We start from the raw sequence: 26,610 nt of genomic DNA, 5'->3' as shown, positions 1-26,610 counted from the left end.
TCTTCTTCCAACCCTGCTGCAGTTCAGGGTGCCAATAATGCCTCAGGGACCCGCATATTTGCACATGGCATTTTATTGGGGAGGGACTACTTTGTCCGTCTGCTGCCGGTTACAGAGGCGGCAGAAGGACACATAGGTGGGGAGTGTCACGAGGAACTCCAGCCCATGTTGACAGGGGGACAGGCTTGCTAATGCCCCCGTCCTTGGGTACCCTGGCATGGGATGCCATGGCTAAAAGCTCCATGGTGATGTCACTTCCCATCTCCCACCCACCTCCCTCTGCCCTGGTTCAGGGCCTCTGCTTCTTTAAGACATCACAATTTCCAGATGCTCCTCCCCTCACTGATGATGTCATCATTCCCAATGATCTCACAATCTCTTGCTGTGACAGCAATAACACCAGTCAGGGAGGAAGCAGCAGGAATCCATGGGCTCTTAAAGAGGAAGAGAACCTGACCAAGCTTCCTTTAGACCTGAGTCTTGCTTCCTTCTACTTTTGCTAGTTTGTTATTGTAGGGTCACGGGGGCTGCACAGGCTGGTTTGTTATTATGGAAGTCTCTCTGGGTGCCATGCACTGGTTTGTTATTGGAGAGTCACTCAGGGACACTAGGGCTATGCATGCTGGTATGTTAATATTATTGGGTCTCTCATGGCGCTGCACGTTGCTTTGCTTCTATAGGATAATTTAAGGATGCTAGGAGCTGTGCTTTCTGGTTTGATATTATTGTAGGGACACTCAGGGCAGTGCATACTGGTTTGTTGTTATTGAAGGGTCATTCGGGCTGCTATGCACTGGTTTGTTATTGTAGGATCACTCGGGGACACTAAGACTATGTGCACTGGTTTGTTATTATTGTAGGGTCTCTCAGGGCACTGGTTTGCTTATTATAGGGTCACTTATGGATGCTAAGGGCTATGCACACTGGTTGGTTATTATAGGGTCATTTAGAGGCACTGGGGCTCCACACGCTGGTTTGTTATTGTAGGGGCACTGGGGCTCCACACGCTGGTTTGTTATTGTAGGGGCACTGGGGCTCCACACGCTGGTTTGTTATTGTAGGGGCACTGGGGCTCCACACGCTGGTTTGTTATTGTAGGGTCACTCAGAGGCACTGGGGTTCCACACGCTGGTTTGTTATTCTACGAGCACTGGGCTCCACATGCTGGTTTGTTATTGTAGCGGCACTGGGGCTCCACACGCTGGTTTGTTATTGTAGGGGTTCCACACGCTGGTTTGTTATTGTAGAGTCTCTCAGAGGCTGGGACTGCAGGCTGTGCATCCACAGCCCTCAAAACTACTGGGGGATTGGGCCTGCTTTCTTAGTTTAAGGTCTTTGTCCTTCCTGGGGGCCAGGCATGCTAGTTAGTTAGCATAGGGCTGCTCTGGAGCCCTGTTATTGTTTGTTAGCATGGCTAGGGTTCCGTCATCAGTGCAGGCTGTTCAAGTGCTGGGGCTGCAGGCTCAGGGGGGTGAGTTCAGTGTCTCAGGTTCAGTGGGTTTGTAGGTTTCCTAATAAGGAGTTTGCATAGGGCATGTGTTATCGCGGGGTCCGTGCTAGGACTTGGCCCACGATAGTTTGTCATTGTAGGGTTGCTGACAAGCATGGGAGGGGTTGCATGCGGTGGTTTGTTGTTAGCTGGTGGGTTGCTGATGAACTCGGTGGCAGGTTGCATATGGTGGTTTGCTATCAGTAGGGTTGAGTACCAGAGGGGTTGAGTACAGTGGTTTGTTATCGTAGGGTTGCTGACAAGCATGGTGGGGAGGTAGCATACAGTGATTTGCTAAGGTAGGGTGACTAAGGAGCATGAGGGGGGAGCAGGGAACATGCATACAGTGGTTAGTTATTGGAGGGCCACTTGTAGCCTTAAGTCTGCACTCCTGGAGGCTCCAGACCCTCAATCCTTCCCCTCCCCCCATGGCTGAACAGACACCAGAGCTGAGCTCGTGCCCAGGAGATTGGGGTCTGTGACCTACAGCCCTTCCCGGAGCTGGTGGGCTTGGTTGCGGGAGTCAACTGGAGGATCTCACTGGGGAAGGAGGGGTCAGGGAGGAGTCTGCAGAGAGGGTGGGGGATCCCTCCAGGGATGGGACAGATCAGCTGAGGATCAGGACAGGGCAGCTGGGGGTGTAGGGGGGTGGGAGAGCTGGAGGAGCCCCAGAGGGAGCAGAACAGATGCCATACTGATGCAATCCCATGTCACACACACATAGACAGGCGTGGCTCCTACCAGAGACGACACCAGGGGCCCCCAGCTCCCTCCTGGGGGGAAAGGGGCAGCTGTGGGGGAAAAAAACAACACTAGGGTACAGAGGAGCCATGTAATGCAAGCACCAGTGCCCCGGCTGGTGGGGACACACCGGGGAGGGGGAGGCTGGGGGCTCCTCCAGAACCAGATCTGAGCTCAGCAGGCCCTAGGGGGAATGGGGGGGGACAGGACAGAGGCAGCAGGGTGGCCCCCTCCCCGGGGGCTCCCTGGGTGCTATTTGAAGTGAGAGAGGAAGTGGCTGACAGGATAGTGGGGTGAGTCGATGCCCAGCACCTGGCAGACACCCAGCACCTTGAGGCAGGCCTCGCGGCGGCTGGGGCTGGCACAGGCCACGTTGCAGTAGGGCTCTTCGTATTCACGGGCAACGAGCTCTTCCTCCAGCAGGTTGAGGCGGATGATGCCACGCTCATGCAGGGCCTGCAACGTCTCCACACTGGCTGTGGACTTGAGGGCCTTCAGGTGCTGTGACACCACGCACATGACACCCACCAGGTGGGTGCGGGGCTCGGCATGGGCGGGCAGCAGCGGGGGCACCCCGCAGGCCACCATGACCGAGGCGAGCATGATGTCCACCCCGTAGATCTCCTGGATCCAGTCGCGCAGGTAGAAGCCGCCCATGCGGGGGTTGATCTCTATGAGCTTGGGCCCAGATGCCGTCAACTTGAGCTCCACGTTGAAGACGCCGTTGGTCAGGCCGCAGCCCAAGCAGCACTGGTAGGCGGCGCGCACGAGCTGGGCCTCGCGGTCGGGCGCCAGGCAGGTGGGCATGCTGGCCGCCGTCTCGGTGAAGTGGGGCACGCGGGTGGGCCCGTTGTCGGAGACGAAGGCAGCCAGCATGCGCCCATCATAGATCACAATGTCCACGTCGTGCTCAGTGCCGGAGACATACTCCATCAGCAGCATGGCGTTGCCCCAGCCCAGCCCGATGCCTGGGTGATCCGTATCCTCCCGCAAGTCCCGTGAGATCTTCTCGAAGTGCAGGTGGCACTGCTGCACGTCCTCCACCAGCTTGACCCCCACGGCGCCTGCCCCGTACTCTAGCTTCATGACGCCGGGGAAGGAGAGATGACGAGCAGCCCGCTCCACGTCAGCGTGGCTCTCCAGGTGGCAGCAGGGAACGGCATAGAGCGCCTCTGAGGCCCAGCCAAGTGGGGCTTCCTTGCGCCGGCGCAGCAGGTGTTGGTGGGTGCGGCTCTTCTGCTTGGCCACCCGCATGGCGGCCACCGGGCTGCAGCGCAGGCCCAGCTGCTCACACACCAGGGCCGTCAGCACCATGCAGTCGTCCCAGTAGGAGAGGCAGCCATCCAGGTGCAGGCCCCGCTCCCGAACCAGCCCCACCAGCCGCTGGGCGTGCTCCTCATCCCGCTTGTGCTCCGTGGTGTCATAGTGGATGAAGGTCTGCACCAGCTGCGAGGCAAAGTGGTTGGGGTCCGACTCCACCAGGTGAATCTGGAGCAGGGGGGGGGTAGGGGGGGGCACAGAGAAGGGGGGCGGGGGGAGAGATGCAGAGAAGTGGGAGAGAGACCAAACGGATCACTAAGGATTGGGGCGGGACAGGCTCCATGTCCCCTCCCCCTGGCACCACAGAAATGGGACTGTCCTTGGGGATGGATCCACACCCCATGGTGGGATGCAAATAGGGTGTTCCACTCATATCCAGAACCCCGGCGTGGGGGAGATGGAATGGTCCACGTGTGTCCAGACCCCATTGGGGGCAGGATATGGAGGAAAGGTCCAAGCATTTCTAAGAAGGGAGATGGGATGGGTCCATGTGTGCCCATGCTCCTGAGCGGTGTGGGAAGGAGATGGAAAGGTCCATGTGCATCCAGGGAGGGAGATGGAATAGTTTACTCACACCCGTGGCCCCATGAAGTGGGGAGGAGAAACAGAACGGTCCATTCACATCCAGGCCCCATGGGGGGGAAGGGGAAAGAAATGGTCTACTCACACCCATGTTCCATATGGTAGAGGGGAGGAAATGGAATGGTCCATTCCTGCCCAGGCCCCATTCAGTGGGTGGGGGGAGAAGATGGAATGGTCCACTCACACCCAGGATGGATGGGGGGATATGGAATGGCCCACTTGTGTCATGGAGAGGATGGAATGATCCACTTGTGCCCAGGTCCCATGGGGTAAGGGGGAGGAGATGGTGTGTTCACGGGCCTCATGTGCCTGCCCCCATGGGGCATTCCTGGGCCACAAGGCAAAAGGTGATGGGACGTTCTGTTCAGATTGGGGGGGGGGGAGGGGAGTGCATCTGCACGTTCAACGCTTTTCACGAACAAGCCCAGGGTGGTTGCTTCCACTTCTGTGCAGGGGCTTTGGGGTGGGACCAGCCGCCAGAGGGGCGGGGCCAGCACTGACACAGATGGGCACCCCAACCTGCCTGGGCTGGTTGCCACCTTGGGCACAGAGGACCAAATCCCAGCCTGGAACCAACCTGGAGCTGCTGTCAAGAAAGTAGGGCTGGGGAAGAACACAGGAGTGCCCATAGCCTAGGAAACTGCACTCAGCATCAGTGGCAGGGATACGGGGCTGTGCCATGGAATTCCTTTCTCACTCCTCTGAGCAGAGTCAATTTGCTTGGGACTTGGGGGGGGGGGGGGGGGAGGGAGGGGTGTTCCTGAGAGAGCCATGAGCTGGCCTCATGAGATCTTTAACTCCAGGAGCTAACAATGTCAAGGCTGGGGGGTGTTAACTCCGGAGCCTAATGACCATGGTGTGGAAAATGTAACTCCCCACCCATGAAGTGTCCACTCTGGAGCCCAAAGACAGCAGCACTATTAATTATTCCACTGCTGATCAATTTTCCGGGAACGTCCTGCCATTCCAGGGCTGTGGGCAGAATTGCCCACCTTCTACCCCCTGGGGCTGGAGATAGGCCAGACTACTTGCTCCTACATGCACAATGATGTGACACTGGGCTGGGATACAGACCATTCCATTGGACAGATTGCAGCAACCATCAAAGACTGTATTTGCCTCAATTCAGTGTCTGGGATGGGACCTGGTTCTCCTCTGTCTGGGGTCAAGCACTCGTCTCCCCTCCCACCACACCACTCCCGCCCCATCCCTAGTATTCCTTCCCCGGCTGACTTTCAGGCCCACCTCCACACGTGCCCAGACGGCCTCAAAGCAGAGGCACGAGAGGGCACAATGAAGGGAAGGGAGAGCAAGAGCTGCAGGCTACATGAATGGTCCCAGTGATTTAGAATGGAGAGGTTCCTGGGGGGAGGAGATGAGACACCGGTGGCCCAGTGACCTGGGGCTGTGGGCCAGACTGGCAATGGATCTGATGGTGGGTGGACAGCCAGGGGTCAGAGTTCAGGTGATTTTTCTCATCCAGAGATCTTATGGGGCTCCCTGATGTGCCCCTTGATGCATTACCACCCCCCCAGCAAAGAGAGGTCTGAGCTGTAGCCCTAGGGGATAGAGCTGGAGTAGCCACCTGCACAAAAGTAACCATGCTTAACACTGGCTTATGTCCCTTCCAGGGCCTGCTCAGCTCCCAGGACTTGATGCTGCACACAATGGGCATGAGAAGCTCAGCACTCCAGAGATCCTGCCCCCAATCACTCCCCACATTACCCCAGTGCCAGACCTCCAGCACCCACCCTGACAAGGGTCAGCACGGACGGGACGATAATCCCCGGCTCACCCTCGGAGAAGCACTTTCCCATCCACTTGTGACCTGGGCTGTGCTGCAGCAGCCCCAGGGCAGAGGCTGAGGTGCAGTTTCTTTACAGCTGGGAAGCAGGGGAGAGCCTCTTTGTGGCTGGGATGTGGGGAAGACTCGGGGGAGTCCCCCTATGGCTGGGATGTCAGAGGGGGCTGTCTGGGATGCAGGGGAGGCAGTGAGGAGCACTCCCATCGCTGGGATGCTGGGGGCTGGCTAGGATATGGGGGAGGGGCAGAGAGGACTCCCCCCCTGCAGCTGGGGTGTGGAGGGTGCATCCCCACCCTCCTCCGTTGGCTCTGTCTTCCCTGATGCAGGCCATGCCATGTTGGGTCGGACCCATGGCTACGGAGAGCCATCTCCCTCGACCCCGCTCCATGGTTGAGGGCGGGGGCTGCGCTGGGCAGCGTGAGGCCCGGTTTCCGCATCTTACTTTTAGCCCATAGGCCCTGGCCGCCTCCCAGACGAACTTTTTGCTGACTCCTCCGGCCCCGATCACCAACACATGCTTGCCCTCCATGAGGTGACACTGCGTACGCCGCAACATCGTCTCCACCAGAGGACGTGAGGACTCGCCTGCCGGCACCCCCACCGCCTGACCCATGGACTCGAAGAGCGCGCAAGTCTCCAGGCACAGCTGAGAATTCATCTCCAGAGCCATCAGCTGCAGCACCTGTTCCGACGAGGTCAGGAGGAAATCCACGCCTGCAATGGGGAACGGCCAAGTCAAGGGAACAGCCAGGATGGGTGTGCAATAGCAGTCCGGCCCAACTGGAGAGCACAACACGAATTCAGAGACCCTGACCAGAGACCCCCACAGGCAGGAGGTGCTGGATCAAGCAAATGTATAGATTCCAAAGTCAAAAGGGATCCCTGTGATCATCTAGTCTGACCTCTGGTACAGCACAGGCCACAGAGCTTCCCTGAGCTAATTCCTGTTAGAATGAGAGTGGATCTTTCAGAGAAACATCCAATCTTGATTTAAAAATTGCCAGCGATGGAGCATCCACCACAGCCCTGGTTAGGGTGCCTTCTGGCCTCAAACTCTATGAAAATAAAGGGGGTAGAGAAGACAGGCCAGGGAACCTCTCCTTTCCCCCTCTCTCATTATACAGGGATAGATTGATGAACCTGAAAGGTGGCAAATTCAGAACTGAGCCAAGGAAAAACTCATTCTCAATTGCCCTGTGGGACTCATTGCCACAAGGTCTCAGTGTAACCAAAAGCTTAGCAGGATTTTTAGAAAGAGGCCTGGACATTTACCCGGCTGAGGAGACTATCCAGAATTATGTTAAAAGGAAAATTGTATAGTCTAACTCCTTAGAAAGTTTCACAGGGGTGGGTTATTCCAGAACACCCCCTAGGACAGCCGTTCTCAACCTTTTTCTTTCTGAGGCCCCCCTCCCAATGCTATAAAAACTCCACGGCCCAGCTGTGCCACAACAATTGTTTTTCTGTATATAAAAGCCAGGGCCGGCGTTAGGGGGTAGCAAGCAAGGCAATTGCCTGAGGCCCCACACCACAGAGGGCACTGTGAAGCTAAGTTGCTCAGGCTTTGGCTTCAGCCCTGGGTGGTGGGGCTTGGTGCCCCAGGCTGCAGTCCTATGCAGCAGGACTTCAGCTTTCTGCCCTGGGCCCTAACAAGTCTAATGCTGGTCGTGCTTGGTGAACCCCCTGAAATCTGCTCACAGCCCCCTAGTTGAGAACCACTGCCCTGGGAGGCTCCTTCTCCGGCTGCTTCATGGCAAGGTGCATGAGTATTGTCAGAGATGGGATACCAGGCTAGATGGGCCCCTGCTCTGGACATGCACTTGTGGCTACAGGTCTTTCGGAAGGTCCCAACTGGTCAGTGAATCCCTGCCCATGAAGGTGCCATCGTCCCCTGGTCCTGCCTTTAACAGACCATGGGCCAAAGAACTAGGGCCCAGTCCCTACCCCGGCCAGGCTCTTCGGGCTGGGGCAGTCGAGGGCAACTTTGGCCTGCAAGGGGGGAGGGTCTCTGCTGGGGCTGAGGCAACACAGCCAGCTTTGCCCTACACCGCCCATTGGGGGGTGCACTGGGAGGGAGCCTCTGCTCTGGATCCTCCCTGGCCGGATGAATAATGAGCGAGTCCCTGTGAATCTGTGACTCCCCATAAATAATTAATGGAAATGATTGATAGGGCAGCTCACCAATCACATCAGTCTGGGCCCGTCGGCCGCCCCGCTGCTCCACCGACAGCCCCGCCTCCATCTCCAGGAAGGCCGTCATGGCGGCCTCGGCCTTGTGCTTGACCTGGGCATGGATGGCCGCGAGCTGGGCCTCATCTGTCACCCCCTGCTGCCGCAGGCCGCTCTCCAGGCTCTGGGCACCATGGCCTGGTGCTTCAGGGGCTTATCAGCCCGTCCCACACCGCACACAATCTGGGGGGGACAAAACCCGAAACCATGAAAACCCCGCACCTCCCCCCCGCCACCACACGCAGTGGGAGCTGACTGTGAGGTCATCGAGTGAACAAGCTTGGTGCTAACCAATCAGATCCTTCGCTTGCCTCACTGTTCCAAGAGCCCTGATTGGCTGAGGCTCTTTCCTCCTGCTCAGGAAATGGAATGTACCATGTGCAAGGGTGGGTGGAGGGGGAACATGAGACAAAATAAACCCAGCCCAAAGCCAGTGGCACACTCTGCAGACAGGAGGATAAAGGTGAGCTTATGACCTTTGACCCCCACCTGGCCTGGGTTCAAAGGTCACAAGTGACAATGATGATAAGGTTTTTCATTTTGAGATTTTTGCCCATCATATTAAATACATTGTTTTTTGGACCAAGTTAGTCATGAAAGATTCCATATAACTTTACCCATTGCCCTGAGCCAGCCAGTTGCTCACCTGGGCCAGATCGGAGCCAGCACCCCCTAAAGAGGAAAGGCCCCGTTCCCCATTCCCTGTCCTCTGAGCTAGGCATTCCCCCCTACCCTTGGACCAGATTGGAGATGGTGCTCCCTAGAGGTGAAAAATATCATATCCCATTCTGCGCCCTTCCCAACTAGCCAGTCCCACCCTCTTTGGCCTGGATCAGAGCCGGCACCCCCTAGAGGGGAAAGGTCCCATACTACATTTGCTTACACCCAGGGCTGCTGCTGTGTTTGTCTCTGGTCAGGGCATGAGTGATCACCGGCTTCTCACCGTATCAACCATTGCCCTATTCTGAGGCTAAGTGGGGGCGCGGGAACCAGCCAGCTGCATTAGCAGGGCGGGGTGAGGGGCACGTATTCACGGCTGCCCCATTACCTGGCTCAGCAGAGGCTGGTCACCCCAGGATCTGCAGACGACAGTGCAGATCCGGATCGCCAGGTCAGGCCTCGGAGATGTGCTGCCTGGGAGGGGCGAGGTCAGGAGGAAGGGTCAGAGAGGCAGGAAAGGAAAGAGGGAGAGAGGGGAGAGAAAGACAGATAGATAGGGAAATGGGGGACAGAGAGAGAGAGAGATGGAGAAAGAAATGTGGGGATGGAGAGAGGGGAGAAAAAAAGAGATGGGGTGTAGAAAACAAAGGGAAGGTATAGAGGGGACAGAAGAGAAAAATGAAGGGCGGAGGAATGGAGGGGGGTGGAAGGAGATGGAAAGAAGCAGCAAGGGGGGCAGAGAAAGAAATGGCATCGGGATTCATGCAAATCAGCTGCACAGAGTGGTGCCCTCCGTCCTGAGAGATTCTGGGATTGAGGTAGGGCCACCACCCACTGAATGTATGGCAGCTGTCCCCCACTGCCCCAGGGGATTCTGGGATTCCAGTATGACAGCGGCTCCCCCTACCCCAGGGCAATATGGCAGTGGCAGCCACCCCAGGAGATTGTGGGATTCCCAATATGGCACACGCCCCTTCCCTCCTCATGTCCCAAGCTAACCCAACTGCATCCTGGTTTTTCCCAGATCTTGCCATCTTCCCATGGCGCCATCTCCAAAGGCTGGGCCACGGTGGGGATGGGGGTTGGGCTCAGTGCATCGTGACAGCTGCAGGGACAGGTGATGAGGCGTGAGCCTCTCTGGCCAGGGTGGTCCCTTACTTGGGGAGGTGCTGTTGGGGGATTCAGGCTGGGTGAGGCAGGCGGTGGGGATGAAGGCCTCCACCAGGGCGCTCTCCTCCTCCTCCAGGCTCTCCAGCAGTGCCAGCACGGCTTGGAGCACGGCAGCCTGATCCACCTTGGCATGGAAGGTCACAGCATGGGCCCCATTCCAGCGCCAGCCTGATGGCTTCACCACCACCTGCAGGGGACGACAGCACACTGCTGAGTGGGGCCAACCAGGCACATCTAGTGCCCCCAGCACTAGGCCTCCACATCCCTACCCATAGGGCTTCCCTCTCTCCCTTCCCCATGGATCTCCCCCTCTTACAGTGCCCCCATCCTCAGCTGAAGGGCCCCCTATAGACCTCCCTTTCTGGCTGTGGGTCCCATCTCCCCACAGGCTCACCTGACTGTAGGGGTTCCCCCGACTCCTGGCTGTATGCTCCACCCCCAACAGACTCACCTGCATGTAGGGCCCTGCCCCCTTCCCTCGCCCCCAGCAGGCTCACCTGACTGCAGCCCCATCCCAACCCGGCAGACTTACTTGGTTGCAGGGCCCGGCCCCCCCGCCCACCCCGGCAGGCTCACCTGGCTGTAGGGCTTCATGGCGCTGCCCTGCAGGAAGGCCTCGATCTCCTCCTGGATGAGGTTCTCCTGGCCCTCCTTGCCGCTGAGCTCCACCATGCGGACGGAGCGCTCAGTGGTGACGTCTCGTAGTGGGCGCAGCCGCTTGAAGGTGAAGGCCAGCGTGAGTGGTACCCCCACCTGGGCCCGCTGGTCCAGCAGCTGGCGCGTCAGCAGCTTGTCCTCCAGCAGGCGGGCCAGCTCCCCCGAGCCCCCCGTGGGGCAATCCAGGTCGCGCGCCAACTCCCCCGCTGACTGCCCGTGCTCCTTGCATGGCCCAAAGGAGCCCATGAAGTAGGTGACGTGGCGCGGGGGCGAGAACTCGTCCAGGCACGTGCGCCCACCCAGCTCGAAGGAGACAGCCTTGGAGACCAGCAAGGACGACTCGCCAGGGTGCTGCTCAGAGGGCACCTTGGCCAGCCAGCTGGGTGACAGGCACAGCAGCATATTACCTGGGTGGGGTGGGGAGGGAAGGAGATGTGGAGAGATGGGGAAGGGCAAGGGGATACAGAGAAATGTGGAAGTGGGAGGTCCGGGGTGAAGAAAGGGGGAGAGCAAGGACGAGGGGGCAGAGAGGAGGACAGTCTGTTACCATTACATCACCAGCAGCCAATCAGAAAGCCAGAGAGCTGCTATTTATACAGCAATTAACTGACTTTCCTCTACTGGGATTTCCTCTCCTCTCCCTACACCTCAAAAGGTAGGAAGTGCCGGCCTGTTTTGTACTTGGGAGCTCAGTAGGGGGTGCTCTCCCCATGCACTCACTGCTGTCCCAATGCTCCAGCACCCCAGCATAGTATTATGGGACACTATGCTGCAGGAAGCAGGGCAGGGTGCTCAATAGGGGGCGCTCTGCCTTTGCAGTCTATGCCCTAGTGAAGAACTAGGGGGCGCTATACTGTAGCGAGTGGGGGGCACTCTCCCCTTGGACTCAGCACTAACTCCCACTAGGGTGCACTGTGCTCCTGGTGCTGGTGCCACCTTAAATAAGAGACACAAACCAAGATCTTTAACCACTTGTGGCGCTCCGACATGCCACCTGGCCCGGCACGGAGGAGTCAAACTCTCTTCATTGCATTCTAGGCTTCCCCTGCGGCTCTTGTCCTGCTGTGGGGTGGCTCAACAACTGCCACACCCCAAAGGTGGCTGCGCTGCAGGGCCATGAGAGGGACCCCCTGGACAGCTTGTGTCAAGCAGCTGGATTCTCCCCAGCGAGCAAAGAAGGACCTTGGAGCTCTCCTTATCAATGACTGATGGGGCTGAGCTGCTAATTGTATTTCCCCACAGAGCTCCCACCCCGGGCTCCGGCTTCCTGTCAAGGGTAAGCTGCTTTAACAAAGGCAGGAATCATCCCAGGGCCAAAGGGAAACTTGAGCTGCTAGGCTCCAGTTCCCAGCACCCAGCGAGGGAGACCAGGCAAGAGAGTGCCAGGAATGTGGAACAACTGCTGGCAGCCCTCCACTCGGGCCCAGGCTGGAGTCCTTCAGCCCAGGGACCTTGCTAGGAGAAGGTTACGGCTGAGAGGAGAGGCTGGGACAGCCCCAAGCGCAGAGCCAGAGCCAGTCAGGGGCGTAACAACAATCTTCAGCCTGCACAGAGAGCTAGGGACAGCCAGACAAGGGTTACGCTTGCTCCTGCTTCCCCATTCCCCTCTGCTCCAATCCATCCTCCCCCACACCAGCTCCTCCCCCCTCTCAGCCCCCACATATCAGCCCCTCTCCCTCCCCATACACCATCTTTTCTCCATCCACCCCTCATACACACTGGCTCCTCCCCCACCCCCCACATACCAGCCCCTCCCCCTCCCTCTGTCTGATCTGTCCCCAGCACATACACACACACACACCAGCCTCTCCCCTTTCCCCTCCCTCTCCCCCTCCCTCTAGCCACCCCCACACACAGACTACTCCCCATCTACACTTATCCACCCCCTGCCCATGTCCACCCCCCCTTTGCTCCTATCCATTACCACCCACTCTCTGGCCTATATACCCACCAGCCCCCTCTGATCCTAAACACCCTCTGCTTCCTCTGACCACCTCTCCCCCTATGCTGCCCTTGCCCTGCTCCTCCCCACTTTGATTCCAGTCAGTTGTTTCCTCCTCCCCTGCTACTGGGGGGCAGGGTTCGTCATTGAGAGTGCAGGAGAGAGAGTCCCCCTGCTCTCAGTTCTGGTGCCTGGCACCACCACAGCCAGGAGCAGCAATGGCTGGGAAAGTCCCGCTCAGCCCCTGCATCCCTAGGCTGGAGCATGCCCAGTCGCTCTGTGGGGCTGACACACTTGCAGCCTGGCCTGTTCTCGGAGTGGACGGGATAGGGATGCTAAGCGAGGACAGAGTCCTCAGAGGATTTAGCTGCCCAAATCCTTCCTGAGCACATGCACACTCCGATTTTTCAAAGGCTGATAACTTGGCCAAATTTGGTTGCCTTCCCACAGGGCCAGCAAAAGGCAAGTCCCTGACACCAGGGCGACCTGCCCCCCCCGCCCTCCCCTTCGCATTTCTAGTCCAAGCTCCAAAACTGGGGGTAGGGGGCTAGAGCATTTCAGAGAAATGGTAGGAAGAATTATTTTTTCACAACGTGTTCCCCCATCCCCCCTAGAAACGGCTAAACCATTTGAGCTGAAATTCCCCCCCCAAAAAAAAAACAGCCTGAAGCATACACCCAGCATGGAAAAGTTCTGCAACTGAAAACAGGGTCTTAGAATGGAAAGTATCAGGCAAACTTTATAGGCAACTTTACAGGCAAGCGCTACCTGCTCCAGGGCCCTTGGCTGGGTCTCATGTAGAGCGGCTGCCCCAACTCAGATGGGGAGCAGACCTGTGTCAGCCATGTCCCTGTCTGCAGTGCCCCCAGGGCTAGGAACCTCCTCATAATCCAGATCACTGGGCCCTGCTTGGGGGGGGGGTGTAAGAGAAATCAGGAAGTGAGGCACCCAAGGGGGGAGAAGGAGCTGCCCTGCGCAGCCAGTGCTAATTTTCTCAGGCAGATTAACATGTATCTCTGAGGGCTGTGGATGCACCCCTGGAATAGGTCCTTGCTGACTCAGAAGTGCCATTTGAATAGAGAGAACCTGGCATTAAGCGCTTCCCCTTTGCAGCCTCTCTGGACCTGCAGAGTCTATAAGCTCCACAGGGGCAGGCAGAGGAGCTGGAGTCAGGATTCCCCTCTTGAGGGGATAAACTCTCCTCCACGCTCGCACAGTTTGCAAATTGCAGTTAAGGGACAGAGCATCCATTTGCATACCTCTCCTGTATATATTTCCCTAGAACCCCTCCCCTTGCAAACAGTGCATCCATGACTTTTTTCTGACCTGATTTTTACACCCTAATCTTCCCACGTGTGGTGTACATGCACATACTGGTTTATATGCCCAATTATAAAGGGTAATATATATTTTTCCTTTGGCATTTATCCCAAGCGCACCGCCCCAGACACATTGGTGCTTATTTCTGCCGCTGCCTAACAAAATGTGTAACACTTAAGAGTACAACTGGACAAACTGTTTCGGCTGCAAATTTTTTCAGCCAAAAATGCAGATTTGGGTCGACATTTTGCAGATGTGTTAAATTCACCTAATTGTTTTGGTCAAAAATCTTCCCTCCCCTGCTCAAAATTCCAAAATAATCAAAATGTTTTGATTTTTTTTTATTACATCACTTTTTGCTCAGAAACGTACTTTGATTTTCTTAAAAATGTTCAAACTCAAATTAAATGTTTCATTCAGCCCCACACTAAATTTTGTATATATATATTAGTTTATTGAATACTTTTTTTCCAGACCAGCCAGCGAATGGATAAATTTGTTATTCACACAGCCCTAATGAAGAGCCTTTGTTTCCTTTCATAAACCAAACAACAAATAAGGAAATTCCTAGTTTAAAAAATGTTGCTAACCCAGAATTTGGATGGTAAATAGCTCCAGTTGATTTAAATGGTGTTATTAGAACATTGTAGTTCAATTTTTTTTTAAGTTGGAAAGTCAGGAAATTGGAAGGTTCAAGGAACACATCAAAAAGTCAATTAATAAATGTCTTGGTTATTATTCTACTGTCCCTATACCTTGACTCTGCTCCCAATGTAGATTGGGGGTTAGCAGGCAGGTTATAAGGGGCAGAGTTAGGATCAGGGGATGGTGGTCAGGATGTGATGCTAGAAACTGAGCTGAATTCTGACTGTGACACTGCACCCTATATTCTTCATAGAGATATTGTTATGGTATGGGTATGGCATAACTAAGATGTGTTTTATGCAAGATGGGTCATGTGAGATATCATTGGAAAGGTTATGATGTACTGCATATGATTATCCTATTTGTATGCAAGTATCATTTTTGTATCTGAAGTTAGGAATATTGACTATACGTCTGTACTACAAAAGTGTTTGCACCTGGGGAATGCCCACCAGACAGAATACAATCAGTCTAGCTGGCTCCCTGTGAGGAAAAGCCATTAGAAAGAACAATAGGTCTCAGAAGATGTTTATCACCCACAGAGAAGTCTTCCTGGGGACGCTACAAACAACCTCTGACTCATAGCTGCTTTGACACTGCAGGATCATGTGATCAAGTCATCTGGTACTGGATTCCATGATAGAATACCAGTATTTTTCCACTGGGGGGTGGTAGATTCCTGCCATATGTAAAACCTATTTAAGGCAGGGGTGTGATATACTCAGGGTAGTTCTTCACTGAATTCCCACCCAGGATGACTGCTGTTTAAGATCTAAGAAAAAAAGACTGAGTGGGGGAGAAGGACTGAGCCCAGGCTGGAAAGGTATCTGGCCTGTGAAAGAGATACCTGGAGTTTTAAGCTGCAAGCAAGAGCAGCTCACCTTCAAGAATTTCTGCAATCTGCCTAAAACAACATTCTTCAGATGCATGGAGTGATCTTTTACCCACGAAAGCTTATGCCCAAATAAATGTTAGTCTTTAAGGTGACACTGGACTCCATGTTGTTTTTGTGGATACAGACTAAGACCCCTGATACCCCCCTGATACTTGGTGAGAAATTATTACTTGTAACCAGTGTATTTAGTATCTGAAGCTTAGCTTACATTTGTTTTATTTGCTTGGTAATCTGCTTTGATCTGTTTGCTATCCCTTATAATCACTTAAAATCTATCTTTTGTAGTTAATAAACTTGTTTTTGTTTTCTCTGAAACCAATTTGTTGAATTCATAACTGGGGGAAAAAAGCTGTGCAGATCTTCCTCCACAGTGAGGGAGGGGGCAAATTTCAATGAGCTTATGTAACCCACACACCTCCTGGGTGTGGTGTTCTGTAGTGACACTTGAGACCACTTAGAGAGCAATTATTGAGTCTGCTCTACAGTCTTAGCTAACAGCCAGTTTAGTTCATGCAGTAGAGGCTCATGCCCTAAGCTTCCCAGGTTTGATCCCACCTGCTGATGACTGGAGTCTGTTGGCATTATGCTTACGTTACACAGTTCTGTGTGCAGCACACGACAATACAATTTTGGGTGTGCACTTGAGTGCTGGGCAATTCCCTAGCTGAGCTTTCCCATGCAGAGCTGATCTCAGCATCTGTGTTTTTCTGCAGCTGGGTGTTTCCCTACCGGTGTGTGTGCTGGAGGAGGCTTCAGGGCCTGGCTCAGCAGGACAGTAAGGGAGGCCAGGCTGGTAGGTCAGGCGAGCTCAGTGGTACCCAGTACATCAGGTGGCACCCCGGAAGGGGCGGGGCTGGGGGGACCCATCACACTGACATTTTCAAGCAAATAATAGGTTGTTACAAGAAGAAGGGTAAAAAACTTATTCTCCTTAACCTTGGATAGGACAAGAAACAATGGGCTTAAATTGTAGCAAGCGTGGTTTAGGAAAAACTTCCTAACTGTCAGGGTAGTTAAGCACTGGAACAAATTGCCTAGGGAGGTGGTGGAATCTCCGTCATTGGAGATTTTTAAGAGCAGGTTAGACAAACACCTGTCAGGAACGGTCTAGTTATTAGTCCTGCTGTGAGTACAGGGGCCTAGACTAGATGATCTACTGAGGTCCCTTCCAGTCCTACACTTCTATGATTCTTCTATGATTTTGGGTTTCTGTGATAACACTGTAACATCCTGTTTTATTACAGTCCCCTGCGCTGTGCCAGGGTTGGTCCCAACTGAGCATGTCAGCCTGGGTATTCAGGGCAAATGGGGCACCGAATTCCCACCCATTCCTTGATTTAGGGGAAGGGGGAAACTCACAGCGCATGGGCAGGGCAGGGATACAGGATGTGGCACTCACCTGGGCACTGGGAGCTGCCCTCCAGCAGCACAGACAGGTACGAGGTCGGGGATCCCAGGATGCAGATGGTCACATCCCCCGAGCTGAACCCTAAGAGACACAGGGGAGAAATTAACCACTTATTCTCACCAACGGCACTGTGCTGCCCTCTAGGCCTTGGTGCTAAGGGGTGCCATGTCGCTGCCCTCCATACCCAGCCATGCTCCATCTCCTAGTCTGGTACTAAGGGCAGTAGTGCTGGAACTAGGGGTGGCCTCTCCTATACAGGATTTACAACGCCACAGCCTAAGGGGTGCCATGCGGCTGCCCTTCGTACCCCAGCCGTGCCCCATCTCCCAGCCTGGTGCTAGGAGGCGCTGTGCTGCTGCCCTCCTTACCCTGGCCATGCCCCACCTTTCAGCCCAGCACTAGGGGGCGCTGTGCTCCCAGATGCCCCTGGATTGGTGCCACAGGAGGGGTTTCTGTAGGGCAGTGCTGTGGCCCCAGCATGTGAGCGGTGGCACCCTGGGTGGGCTGGCATGCACCTGTTCTGGGCTCCTTGGTGCGGTCGACTGTCTCTGGCAGCCCCTCCTGCTGCAGGGTACATTGCAGCAGGTCATAGTAGTAGGTGGTCCAGGCGTGTGCCTGGGTGTCCTCCGGAGAGAACTTGCAGTCCAGAGACACGTCCTGGCGCCAGGAGGGACACGGGGGGCTGAGCAATGGCAGGGGCTCCTGCTCAGCCCAGTCCAGCTCCTTCAGGATCAGGGGCTGATCCGCATTGATCTGATCCAGAGATAGCTGCAAAAGAGAGGGGGATGGGAGTGTGAATCCTGGCACTAGTGCCCTGGGGCACAGATCACCCTGGAGGCCATGCTGGGAGTGTTAATCCTGGTGCCCCAGGGCATGGAGCCCCCTGGGGATGGGTGTGTGAATGCTGGTGCCCCAGAGCATGGATCCCCCTGGGGGCAGGGCTGGGAGAGTGAATGCTGGTGCTGGTGCCCCAGTGCATGGATCTCCCTGGGGGCAGGGCTGGGAGTGTTAATCCTGGTGTCTCAGTGCGTGGATCCCCCTGGGGGCAGGGTTGGGAGTGTGAATGCTGGTGCTGGTGCCCCAGGGCATGGATCCCGCTTAGGGGCAGCATGGCTCTGGCTGGGGGTAAATCCCCACAGGGTGGGTGAGGCAGGTGCCAGCTGCCCGGAGGCAGCAGAGGCCATGGCGGGGGAGGGTTTTCAAACAAAGCATCTCTTTTTCCTCCCCAAAGGGGGTGGGTCACGTGGGGCTGGAGCTAAGCGGCTTGAGGAGCAAGGCTGTAAACAGATCAATCTGCCTGGGTCAGTGAGCTGGGGGAGGGAGGCAGGAGCAGAAGTAGGGGGAAGGGGAGAGATTTCTGCCTCCTGCTGGGACACCCCACTCCCCTCTTTCTCCACCCACACCCATTGCAAGACCTCCCCAGAGCTGTTGTGCAACAGTGCCCTGGCACAGCACAGCTGGGGCTTCAATGCTGTGAGCTTCCCCACAGCAGTGCCCAGCCAGAGCCCCAGTGCTGTGAGCTTCCCCACAACAGTGCCTGGCAGTGCCCCTGGGATTCCGGGTGCTGCGGTCTTCCCCACAGCAGTGCCCAGCCAGACCCTGGTGCTGTGAGCGTCCCCAGAGCAGTACCTGGGAGTGCCCAGCCAGACCTTGGTGCTGCAAACTTCCCCACAGCAGTGTCCAGACAGCAGTATGGCTAGAAGACTCCCACACTGTTATGGTAATTTGCAGGAGTCTCCCCGTGTCTGAGGGAATCGGACACCATTTTCCCCTTTATTAGCAGTGGTACAGCAGGGCCTGCCTCAGACCTCCCTCCTCCCCAGCTGGACACCCCCCCCACACACACACACACACACTTCCCTGCCTCCAAATCCTTCTACTAAGCTCCTGGGGCCGAGGACACTGGCTCCCACTCAGGACTAGAGGGCCCAGAAGTGGTTTTTGGTGACATGAGGCAGGGCAGGGGGCTGGATGGGGAAGAGGAGCAGGACAAACTCACCATCCTGCCAGCGAAGAAGCTGCAAGAGAAAAAAAGAGAGAGAGAGGCACCGGTTGCAGGTTTCCATGGGCAATGAGCAGCCTATCACCCCATCTCCCACCCATGCACTGCTCACCCCTCCTCCAGCGTTCACTGCATCCACACAGCCGGGGCAGTTCCAGTGTCAGGCTCCTGCGCTCACTCCTGAATACCTGAATACCACTGCTGGGATAGCAGGGGCTGTGGATCAGGATTGAGGGGCACCAGCATTGCTCTGCGTGAGGATCCCAGCACTAGGACAGCAGGGGGCTGTGGTTTGGGACTGAGGTGAGACGGGGAGCCCAGCGCTGGGATAGCAGGGGCTGCGGGGCAGAATTAAGGAACATTGGCAGAGCAGTGAGCTTTGTGATCTTCGGGCGTTTTAGCTGAGCTGCCCCTGCTCTGAGCATCAGTGATGGGGGCGGTTTGGCCGGGCGGCCCCCTCCTGTCTGGGCTCATGCCCCGGCTGCTCGCTGTGCAGTTCCTCCTAGCCACTGAGCTGAGACATTCCCAGCTCTGAGGACAGAGTTTGATTAAGCTAATCCCCCCAAACCCCTAGTGCTGGCTCAGCAGGGGCTACAGGGCCCCCTCCCTAGCCCCACTGGCTCAGAGCTCCCTGCCCCTGGGATGCTGCTGAGGAACCAGTATCCCCAGGCCCCAGGAATCGGACACCATTTTCCCAAGAACCCAGGTGTCTGAGGCTGGTGTCACACCCAGCTGACAAGGCAGGATCGTTCCTCATGGGAGCAGGGCTGGGCTGGGGCTTTGGCCTCTTCCCTTGGGACAGGGCGGAGGAACCGTGAGAGGCTGAATTTATAGCACGTCCCTCACTTCCCTGAGCCAGGAACAGAACCCAGGAGTCCCAAGCCTTGGCCATCAGCCCATCCCTCCTTTCTTATCTTTTCTCCAGTAGCTGCCATTCCCTTGCCCTTCCCAGCAAAGCTATTCCAGGGCAAACTTCTCCCCTGCACTCCCTCCTGCCCCTGGCGGTGAGGGTCAGGTGAGCTGTCATGTGTAATTCCTGGGCCAACTGACGGGTCACTGTGGGGCTCTTCTCAGACTGTCCCTGCCCTTCACCCACCAGGCACCACCCCCAGGGCTCTGGGCTGGAGCTGGGACACTGTGGGGGTGCTTTGCTGCAGAGAACGGGGCAAGGAGTACAGTAGGGGGTGCTCTTCCCTCACAGGCTGTGCCAGCCCCCAATGCCCCAGTGCAGCACTAGGAGGCGCTGTGCCATGAGATGCTTCCTTTTGGACATATAGCACAGCCCTGTCCCCTGGGGGTTAAAGGTCCCATTTGGACACAAGTTGAGATGTCCTGGGCAATTCCATTCTGCCTCCTCAATTCCCCCCCCCCGAACCAGTCCCAGATGGTCTCTCCCCACTGCCTCTTCTGCACAGGTGTGCAGTGGCACTGTGCGGTGTTAATCAGTGCCGGGCCCCACCCCAGAGGCAGCTGCACCTCAGCACAGGGTAAGGCATGCCCTCTATACACAGCTGCCAGGCTCCATCCTAGAGATGGTTGCACCGCAGCACCTAGTGAGGGACCCCTGCCATGCTCATAGCACACCTCAGAGGGTGTAAGGGGGAGAAGCCACGGCCGGAGCTTCCCACAGGGGCACAGGCATACCCGAGGTGACCCTTCCCCTCCCAATGGGATTAACAGGGACATGCAGCTCTGCCAGGGGAGGTGGGAATCCCATTACTGGGCACCCCCTCCCTCCCTCCATCTGTCTCATTCCCTTGCTCCCCGCCCAAGAAAACGATCACTGGGGAAAGGGATGAAAAATGGATTACATGAAATTAAATGTGGGGCAGAGACAGCCCCTGCCCAGGAAAGGGCTGAGGGGACGCTGGGGGTCAGAGCAGAACAGAGAGGAGCAGGGCAGAGACGTCCGCTCCCCAGTGGGACTGGACAGGATTGGCTGGGGCGGGGGGGAGGCAAGATGTTACCCGTCTCCCCTATGGGGACCATGGAGCCAGTCAGTGCAGCAAGGACAAGATGTGGATGGATGGATTCCTGGCCAGATGGACATGGCATCCCTAGCTAGGCCCTACGTTCCCCATCCTTACTCCCTGGGGCCTGTGAGAGGCCAGGGCTGTGGGGGAAGCCTCAGGCAAAGCACCTTGGGAGCTGGGATAGCTCTGATGGTATGGGAACCCCTGAGCTGGAATAGCATGCCCCGGCCCCAACCCCCACCAGGCGTAGCAACATCGGAGTAAGCGGCAGGGCCTGGAATCAGGAGGATCCCTCCAGCACACAGCCGCTTCTACGCACTCCCGGTCTGTGCAGGCAGGACAGGCCCCTCTGCCTATGCAGTCCCTCAGCCCTACCATGTGCCTTTCCCTCACTTCCAATCACTCCCACGCCAAGTGCCACAGCACCTGGAGGCCCCTGCCAGCCAAGCGAGAGCAGGTGCTACCAATAAGTGGACCACGGGGGGCCAGTGACACCCCATCCTGGGCAGGTTGTGCCCTCCCCTGCTGGACAGAGGCCTGACTCGGTGACACTTGGGCAGCCCCTGGCACAGCTTGCCATGCCCGTGAAGCCGCATGGGCCTCTGCCCAACAGCAGCTGGGATGTTAAAGTGCCTCTTGCTCTGGTATCAGAGTCCCGGGCAGCCTTGATCTGTGCAGAGCCCAATGAGCCAGTGATGGTGTGGTGCCAATCAACATCAGTCCATCGGAGCCAATGGAGCCAGATCCCCAGCTGGCATCAAAATCAGCGTTTGAGTCTGTGCCCACTTGCAGCAGCTGACACTCTGGTCCCACATGTTACAAACAAACAAACCCATTCCCATGTCACCGACGCCACCTGGAATCACTCCCGGGGTGCAAGTGTGCGGGCTCCCCTCCCCCTCACCTCCAATCTATGGTCACCCAGCGCTGGGACAATGACACTTTCCCCTTTGTCTAGAGTCCCTTTCCCTCCCTGCTTCCCTGTGCTGCAGCGTTTGGGTTGCAAGGCAGTAGGAGGGCAGGGGATTACAAATTCATCTCACATAACTGGTGGAACTGGAGTTTAATTATAGGAAACAAGACACATTATTCTGGCGGAGAAGGACGGGTTTGTGCTGAAGGGGTAAGGACGCAGGACACCTGGGTTCAATGCCCAGCTCTGTCACTGCTTCCCCGTATGACCTTGAGCAAGCCCCTGAATGGTCGTGCCTCTGTTTCCCCATCTGCAACACAGGGATAATGATCCTTTATTTATATTGTAAGCACTTCACGGCAGGGGTTGTCTCTCATTTTGTGTCTGTGCAGTGCCTGGTGTGACGAGAGAGCCCCAACCTCGGTGACTCTACGTCCGTGTGCAGCACCTGACGCGACAGGGCCCCAGTCTCGGTTGAAGCGCATACGCGCTACTGTCATACAAATAATACGGGTTTCAGAGTAACAGCCGTGTTAGTCTGTATCCGCAAAAAGAAGAACAGGAGTACTTGTGGCACCTTAGAGACTAACAAATTTATTAGAGCATAAGCTTTCGTGGACTACAGCCCACTTCTTCGGATGCATATATGCATATATGCATCCGAAGAAGTGGGCTGTAGTCCACGAAAGCTTATGCTCTAATAAATTTGTTAGTCTCTAAGGTGCCACAAGTACTCCTGTTCTTCTTTTTACAAATAATACGCTGACCTAGAAAAGCATTTTGTTTGTTCTGTAAAGAAAATTTGCATTGGGGATCAAATTGGAACCAACGCCTTACTGTAAAGAACATCCAATTTAGAATTGGAGTTTGAGATGTTCAAAGTCAAGCCAGGAATAAGCCTCCTAACTTCTGAGAGCTTCCTGGGAGCTGGATGGCTAAAGACATTAGTCAGCTTTGGAAACCACAAGATTGACTTCAAAACAAGCTCCTTTTTTATCATCACAAACCCTGATGCCAAAGGCTAGGAAGAAATGGCTGTGTTTCCATCGCCCTTTGGGGTTATAAAGATTTCCCCAATTCTGACAGAGGAGATAATGCTTAGGCATTATAATTTAAGGCAGTGTATCTCAGGGACAGGAGCGCACTCTATGGGGGAGCACAGAGAACTAACCAGGAGCACAGAGTGTGGGTGGGGGGAGGGTTATGACAGACCTCAATTGTTCCCCAATGTCCCAAAATTAATTTAAAAAAGAGAAGTCTCCAGCTGCTGTGAGTGAGAAGAAAGACTCTAAAATGTGACCCGAGGAGAAATGACACCCCAGCAATGGCCTGAGTTTGCACAGAGCCTGAGACAGTAGCCCTAAACTGTGTGAACCACCCCCAGTGTAACCGATGCAGCAGCGTTTGCCTGAATCTGCAGACAGTAACTCCAAGAAGCATGTCATGTCCCACTCATTTCATGAGTTGCTAACTCAGAGGACACTTTCAATGTTGACCCTTTTGTGGCAGCTTCCTGGACCAGGGGTGCTGCTTGCAGCATCTGGGTAACATTGATTTAAGGCAAGGAGAGTAATGACAAAGTGCTGCGTGGCTATACTGACTTATTTTCCACCCAAGCCCTGTCTGCCCGCATCTTCCAGCCCCATTCTGGGTTCTCCAAGTGAATCCCTCATTAATACACCCCCGGTCAGTCAGGGTCACTCTTCATGCCAGGGCTGCCCCTGCGGATCAGAGATGTGTTTACATTTAGTGGCCCAGTGGAGATGGGGGTGACTCAGCAATCCCAGAGCCAGTGCACAGGGATGTGGAGCTGAGTGGTGTGGGGTGATAGTTTGCACGCCCATCCCACAACCGCAAGAGCTCTGAGGCAGGGGAAGAGATCTGCCAGCCAGAGTTCATGGCAGAATCGGGGCCAGGACTTGTCCCTAGCCTCTATCCTACCTTGACATCTTCATCCAGATGCAATCTGCACCTATGTGCAGCTCTAGTGCTGTTATTATAGACAGTCACCGAAAGACAAGCAAGGAACACAGTGACTGGATGCGACAGATCCCTATGGACAGGGGCGATCCCCACTTGGTGTCAATCAGCAAGGCGCCATTGAAATCCGTGCTGATCTCTGTGTCAACCATGCACCCGGCTCAGGGGAGGTGCACAGGGACCTCACAGAGAGAGCAGAACCCCCCAGAAACGGCCCAGCCTGTCAGAATGTCCGCTCCAGCTGGGGATCGGCCCCAAAGACCCCAGCGCAGTTGCGCGCCACATTCTCCCCAGGGATCAGTGTGGCGACTGGCGATGTTGCGGGAGGGGAAGCCCCCGGGGATGCAGCGGGGGGCCTGGGAAGCTGCCAGGCCGCAAGTCCCCGGGCTCACTGCTCCCGCCAGCCCCGGCTTGGCCCTGCACCTGCTCCCCGCGGGGCCAGCGCAGGCATAGCTCAGGAGCCCCGACCCCCTGACACTGCGCCCGCCCTGCGCCCCGCCACCCGGCCCGTCTCACAACAGGCTGGGCTGGGGAGGCGACCCGGGCAGCCCCGTGCCGGGATGCTGCCTGGGACCGCAGCCCCCAACCCCACTCCCGGCTCCCCGCAGCCCCCAGCCGAGCTCCTCCCCGCTGCCATCAGCCCTCCCGGCTCCCCTCAGCCCCCAGCCCAGCAGCCGGGGCACCGCGACCCCCAGACAAAGCGGCTCCGGCCGATGCCTCTCTCCGGGTGTGGTGCTCGGACTCCCCAGGGCTGGGCCGGGCCGGAGGCTCTGACCTACCCCCGGGCAGCAGCGGCTCCCGATCGGTGGCGTCTAGCTGGCGGCAGGAAAGAGGCGGCTGCCGACGTCCAGGGATTAAGGCAGGCGGGCTTTATATAGCAACCCAGCTGGGGCATGCCCAGTGCGGAGCGCCCGGCTGGGGAGTGGGGAGCCAGTGTGTCGGGGGGCCGCGCCGGCTATTGCCACGGAGTGCGGGCTGTAAGTGCGGGGCTGGAGCGAGAGTCCCAAGGAAGGAGTGTACAAGGGGGCAGAGTGGGAATATCTGGGAGTGAGTGTTCAAGGGGGGCAGAGTGTGAGTCCCAGGGAAGGAGTGTGCAAGGAAGGGGCAGAGTGTGAGTCTTTGCGAGCGAGTTTGCAAGGAGGGCAGAGTGAGTCCCAGGGAATGAGTGTGCAAGAGGGGCAGGAGGCCAGCCTGGACCTGCCCACGCCCCACCCCCATCATGCCCCCTTCCCTGCCACCACATCCTTGATAAACACAGGGCAGTTACCATCCAAAAGCTTTACCACCACTGGGGCAAGGTGCTGAGCAGTTCCCTGCACCCCTCCAGAACATCAGATCCACCTCTGCTGAAACCACTGCAGGATTAAGGAACATCCAGTCCTGCTACCTTAACTCAGGGGAGGCATTAGATGCTTGCAACTCATGCAATCGTAGGGGGGCCTGAGGCAGCGAGAGCCCCCCCCCGGAGACCAAGATGCTGCCCGCTGGGCATCAGTTGCTCCGTCCTGCTCAGTGCCATACAGGGCTCAAAATGTCACCCTTTGCACAGTGTGACTTCACATGCACTGTCTGTGCAAGGTCAGTGGTAGCCCCCCCCCAATTCAGCTTTGGAGGAGCCCCATGGGACAAACACCACCCCTGCCTTAACTCTGCCCTCTGTGAGTGATAGCCTAACCCATTCCCCCCCCCCCCCCCCCGCCCTTCAGCTGAGATGGGGCATTGCCTGGATAGGCCACACGCAGAGAGCGGGAGAAACTGACAGACCATGTCTTCGCTAAGGGAAGAATCCTATTTAGGGTGGGTTTAATGAGCACCAACTGGCAACCCCAGCTATCCCCAGCCACTGCATTGGCCACCCCAGAGCTGCCAGGTGGTCCCACTCCTTGACCTAAGGATTCCCTCTGGACCATCACCTGCTCTGACCCCTGGCATCTCTACTTCAGAGCCCCCCCAGCAAGAAGAGACTATTGTGCTCCTTTCCTTGCACAGTCCCCACAGCTCAGCCCGGAAATGAGTGATGGGGTACATGAACCCATGGGTGCCCATGCCTCTCTTGCGTATCTAGCTGCCCCTAGCACACTGCAGGGCAGCTGTGGTGCATGCAGACCAATGAGAAAATACAGTTCTGTGAGACAACACACCACACAGAGTGGCACATCTCCTCAGACAGTCCTCCTGGCCGCACCACACTGACTGTTTATGACCCCACTACCTCTTGCCACAGCACTGAGGGGCAGAGTTAAGGTTGTGGGGCAGAGCTGGGGTTTACCTTACCTCTGAATTTCCTGCTGTTAGAGGAATAAATGTAGGTGCAGTGTGTTACCTGAAATTGGTGGGTCATTAGTCCTCCCTAAGCTTAGTAGCTGACCCAGAGTTTAGCAGAAAGCAGCACATTTATTATACTGATAGCTAAGCTCAAAAAGGGGAGGCGGTGTCACAGTCACACTTGCAGTGTCACACTCCCAGGACAGGAACAGCACTGGAGATGTCAGGCTCCTTTAAGTTAAGTGTCCCACAGCACAGCGATGGATGGTGTGATGAAGGTATGTCTTCCCGAGGCACAATGGAATGCAATGCAGCGAATCACTGGCCAGGCGGTCTGGACAAAGGGCCTTCACAGGAGGTACAAGCTTGTGAGTGCACTTCTGAGTACATGGCCCCTTCCCCTTTTAAGGGGCTGCTCTTCATGGCCTGCGACTAGAGATGACTTGGCTGCATTTGGTTGGTCACACTCCACCTTAGCCAGTGTCCATGCAGTGTCCATGCATTGGGTGTGTGAGCGCTGCCTAATTAGAGTCCCAGACATCTTGTCTACCTCAGAGCTCTTCTGATCTTCCAGCTGTTCAACCAGCCCATTCATCCCACAAGCATTCCAGGAGG

The 26,610-nt window shown here is 56.1% G+C and overlaps 1 protein-coding gene across 1 annotated transcript; it reads right to left on the bottom strand.

Moving 5' to 3' along the window:
• Positions 1–57: 57 nt before the first annotated feature.
• Positions 58–24,989, bottom strand: CARNS1 (carnosine synthase 1). Its single transcript, XM_005280535.5, is given in 11 exon segments — positions 58–3,718; positions 6,379–6,650; positions 8,118–8,288; positions 8,291–8,348; positions 9,214–9,299; positions 9,984–10,182; positions 10,572–11,059; positions 16,854–16,943; positions 17,378–17,630; positions 18,862–18,880; positions 24,510–24,989. Coding segments are annotated over 11 exon segments (2,988 nt in total). The 5' UTR covers positions 24,626–24,989; the 3' UTR covers positions 58–2,482.
• Positions 24,990–26,610: the final 1,621 nt, after the last annotated feature.

Source organism: Chrysemys picta, chromosome 4, assembly GCF_011386835.1.
Source record: "Chrysemys picta bellii isolate R12L10 chromosome 4, ASM1138683v2, whole genome shotgun sequence".
NCBI lineage: Eukaryota > Metazoa > Chordata > Testudines > Emydidae > Chrysemys > Chrysemys picta.
Note: the sequence above shows the minus strand (reverse complement) of the source record. Positions and strands in the feature narration are given on the sequence as shown.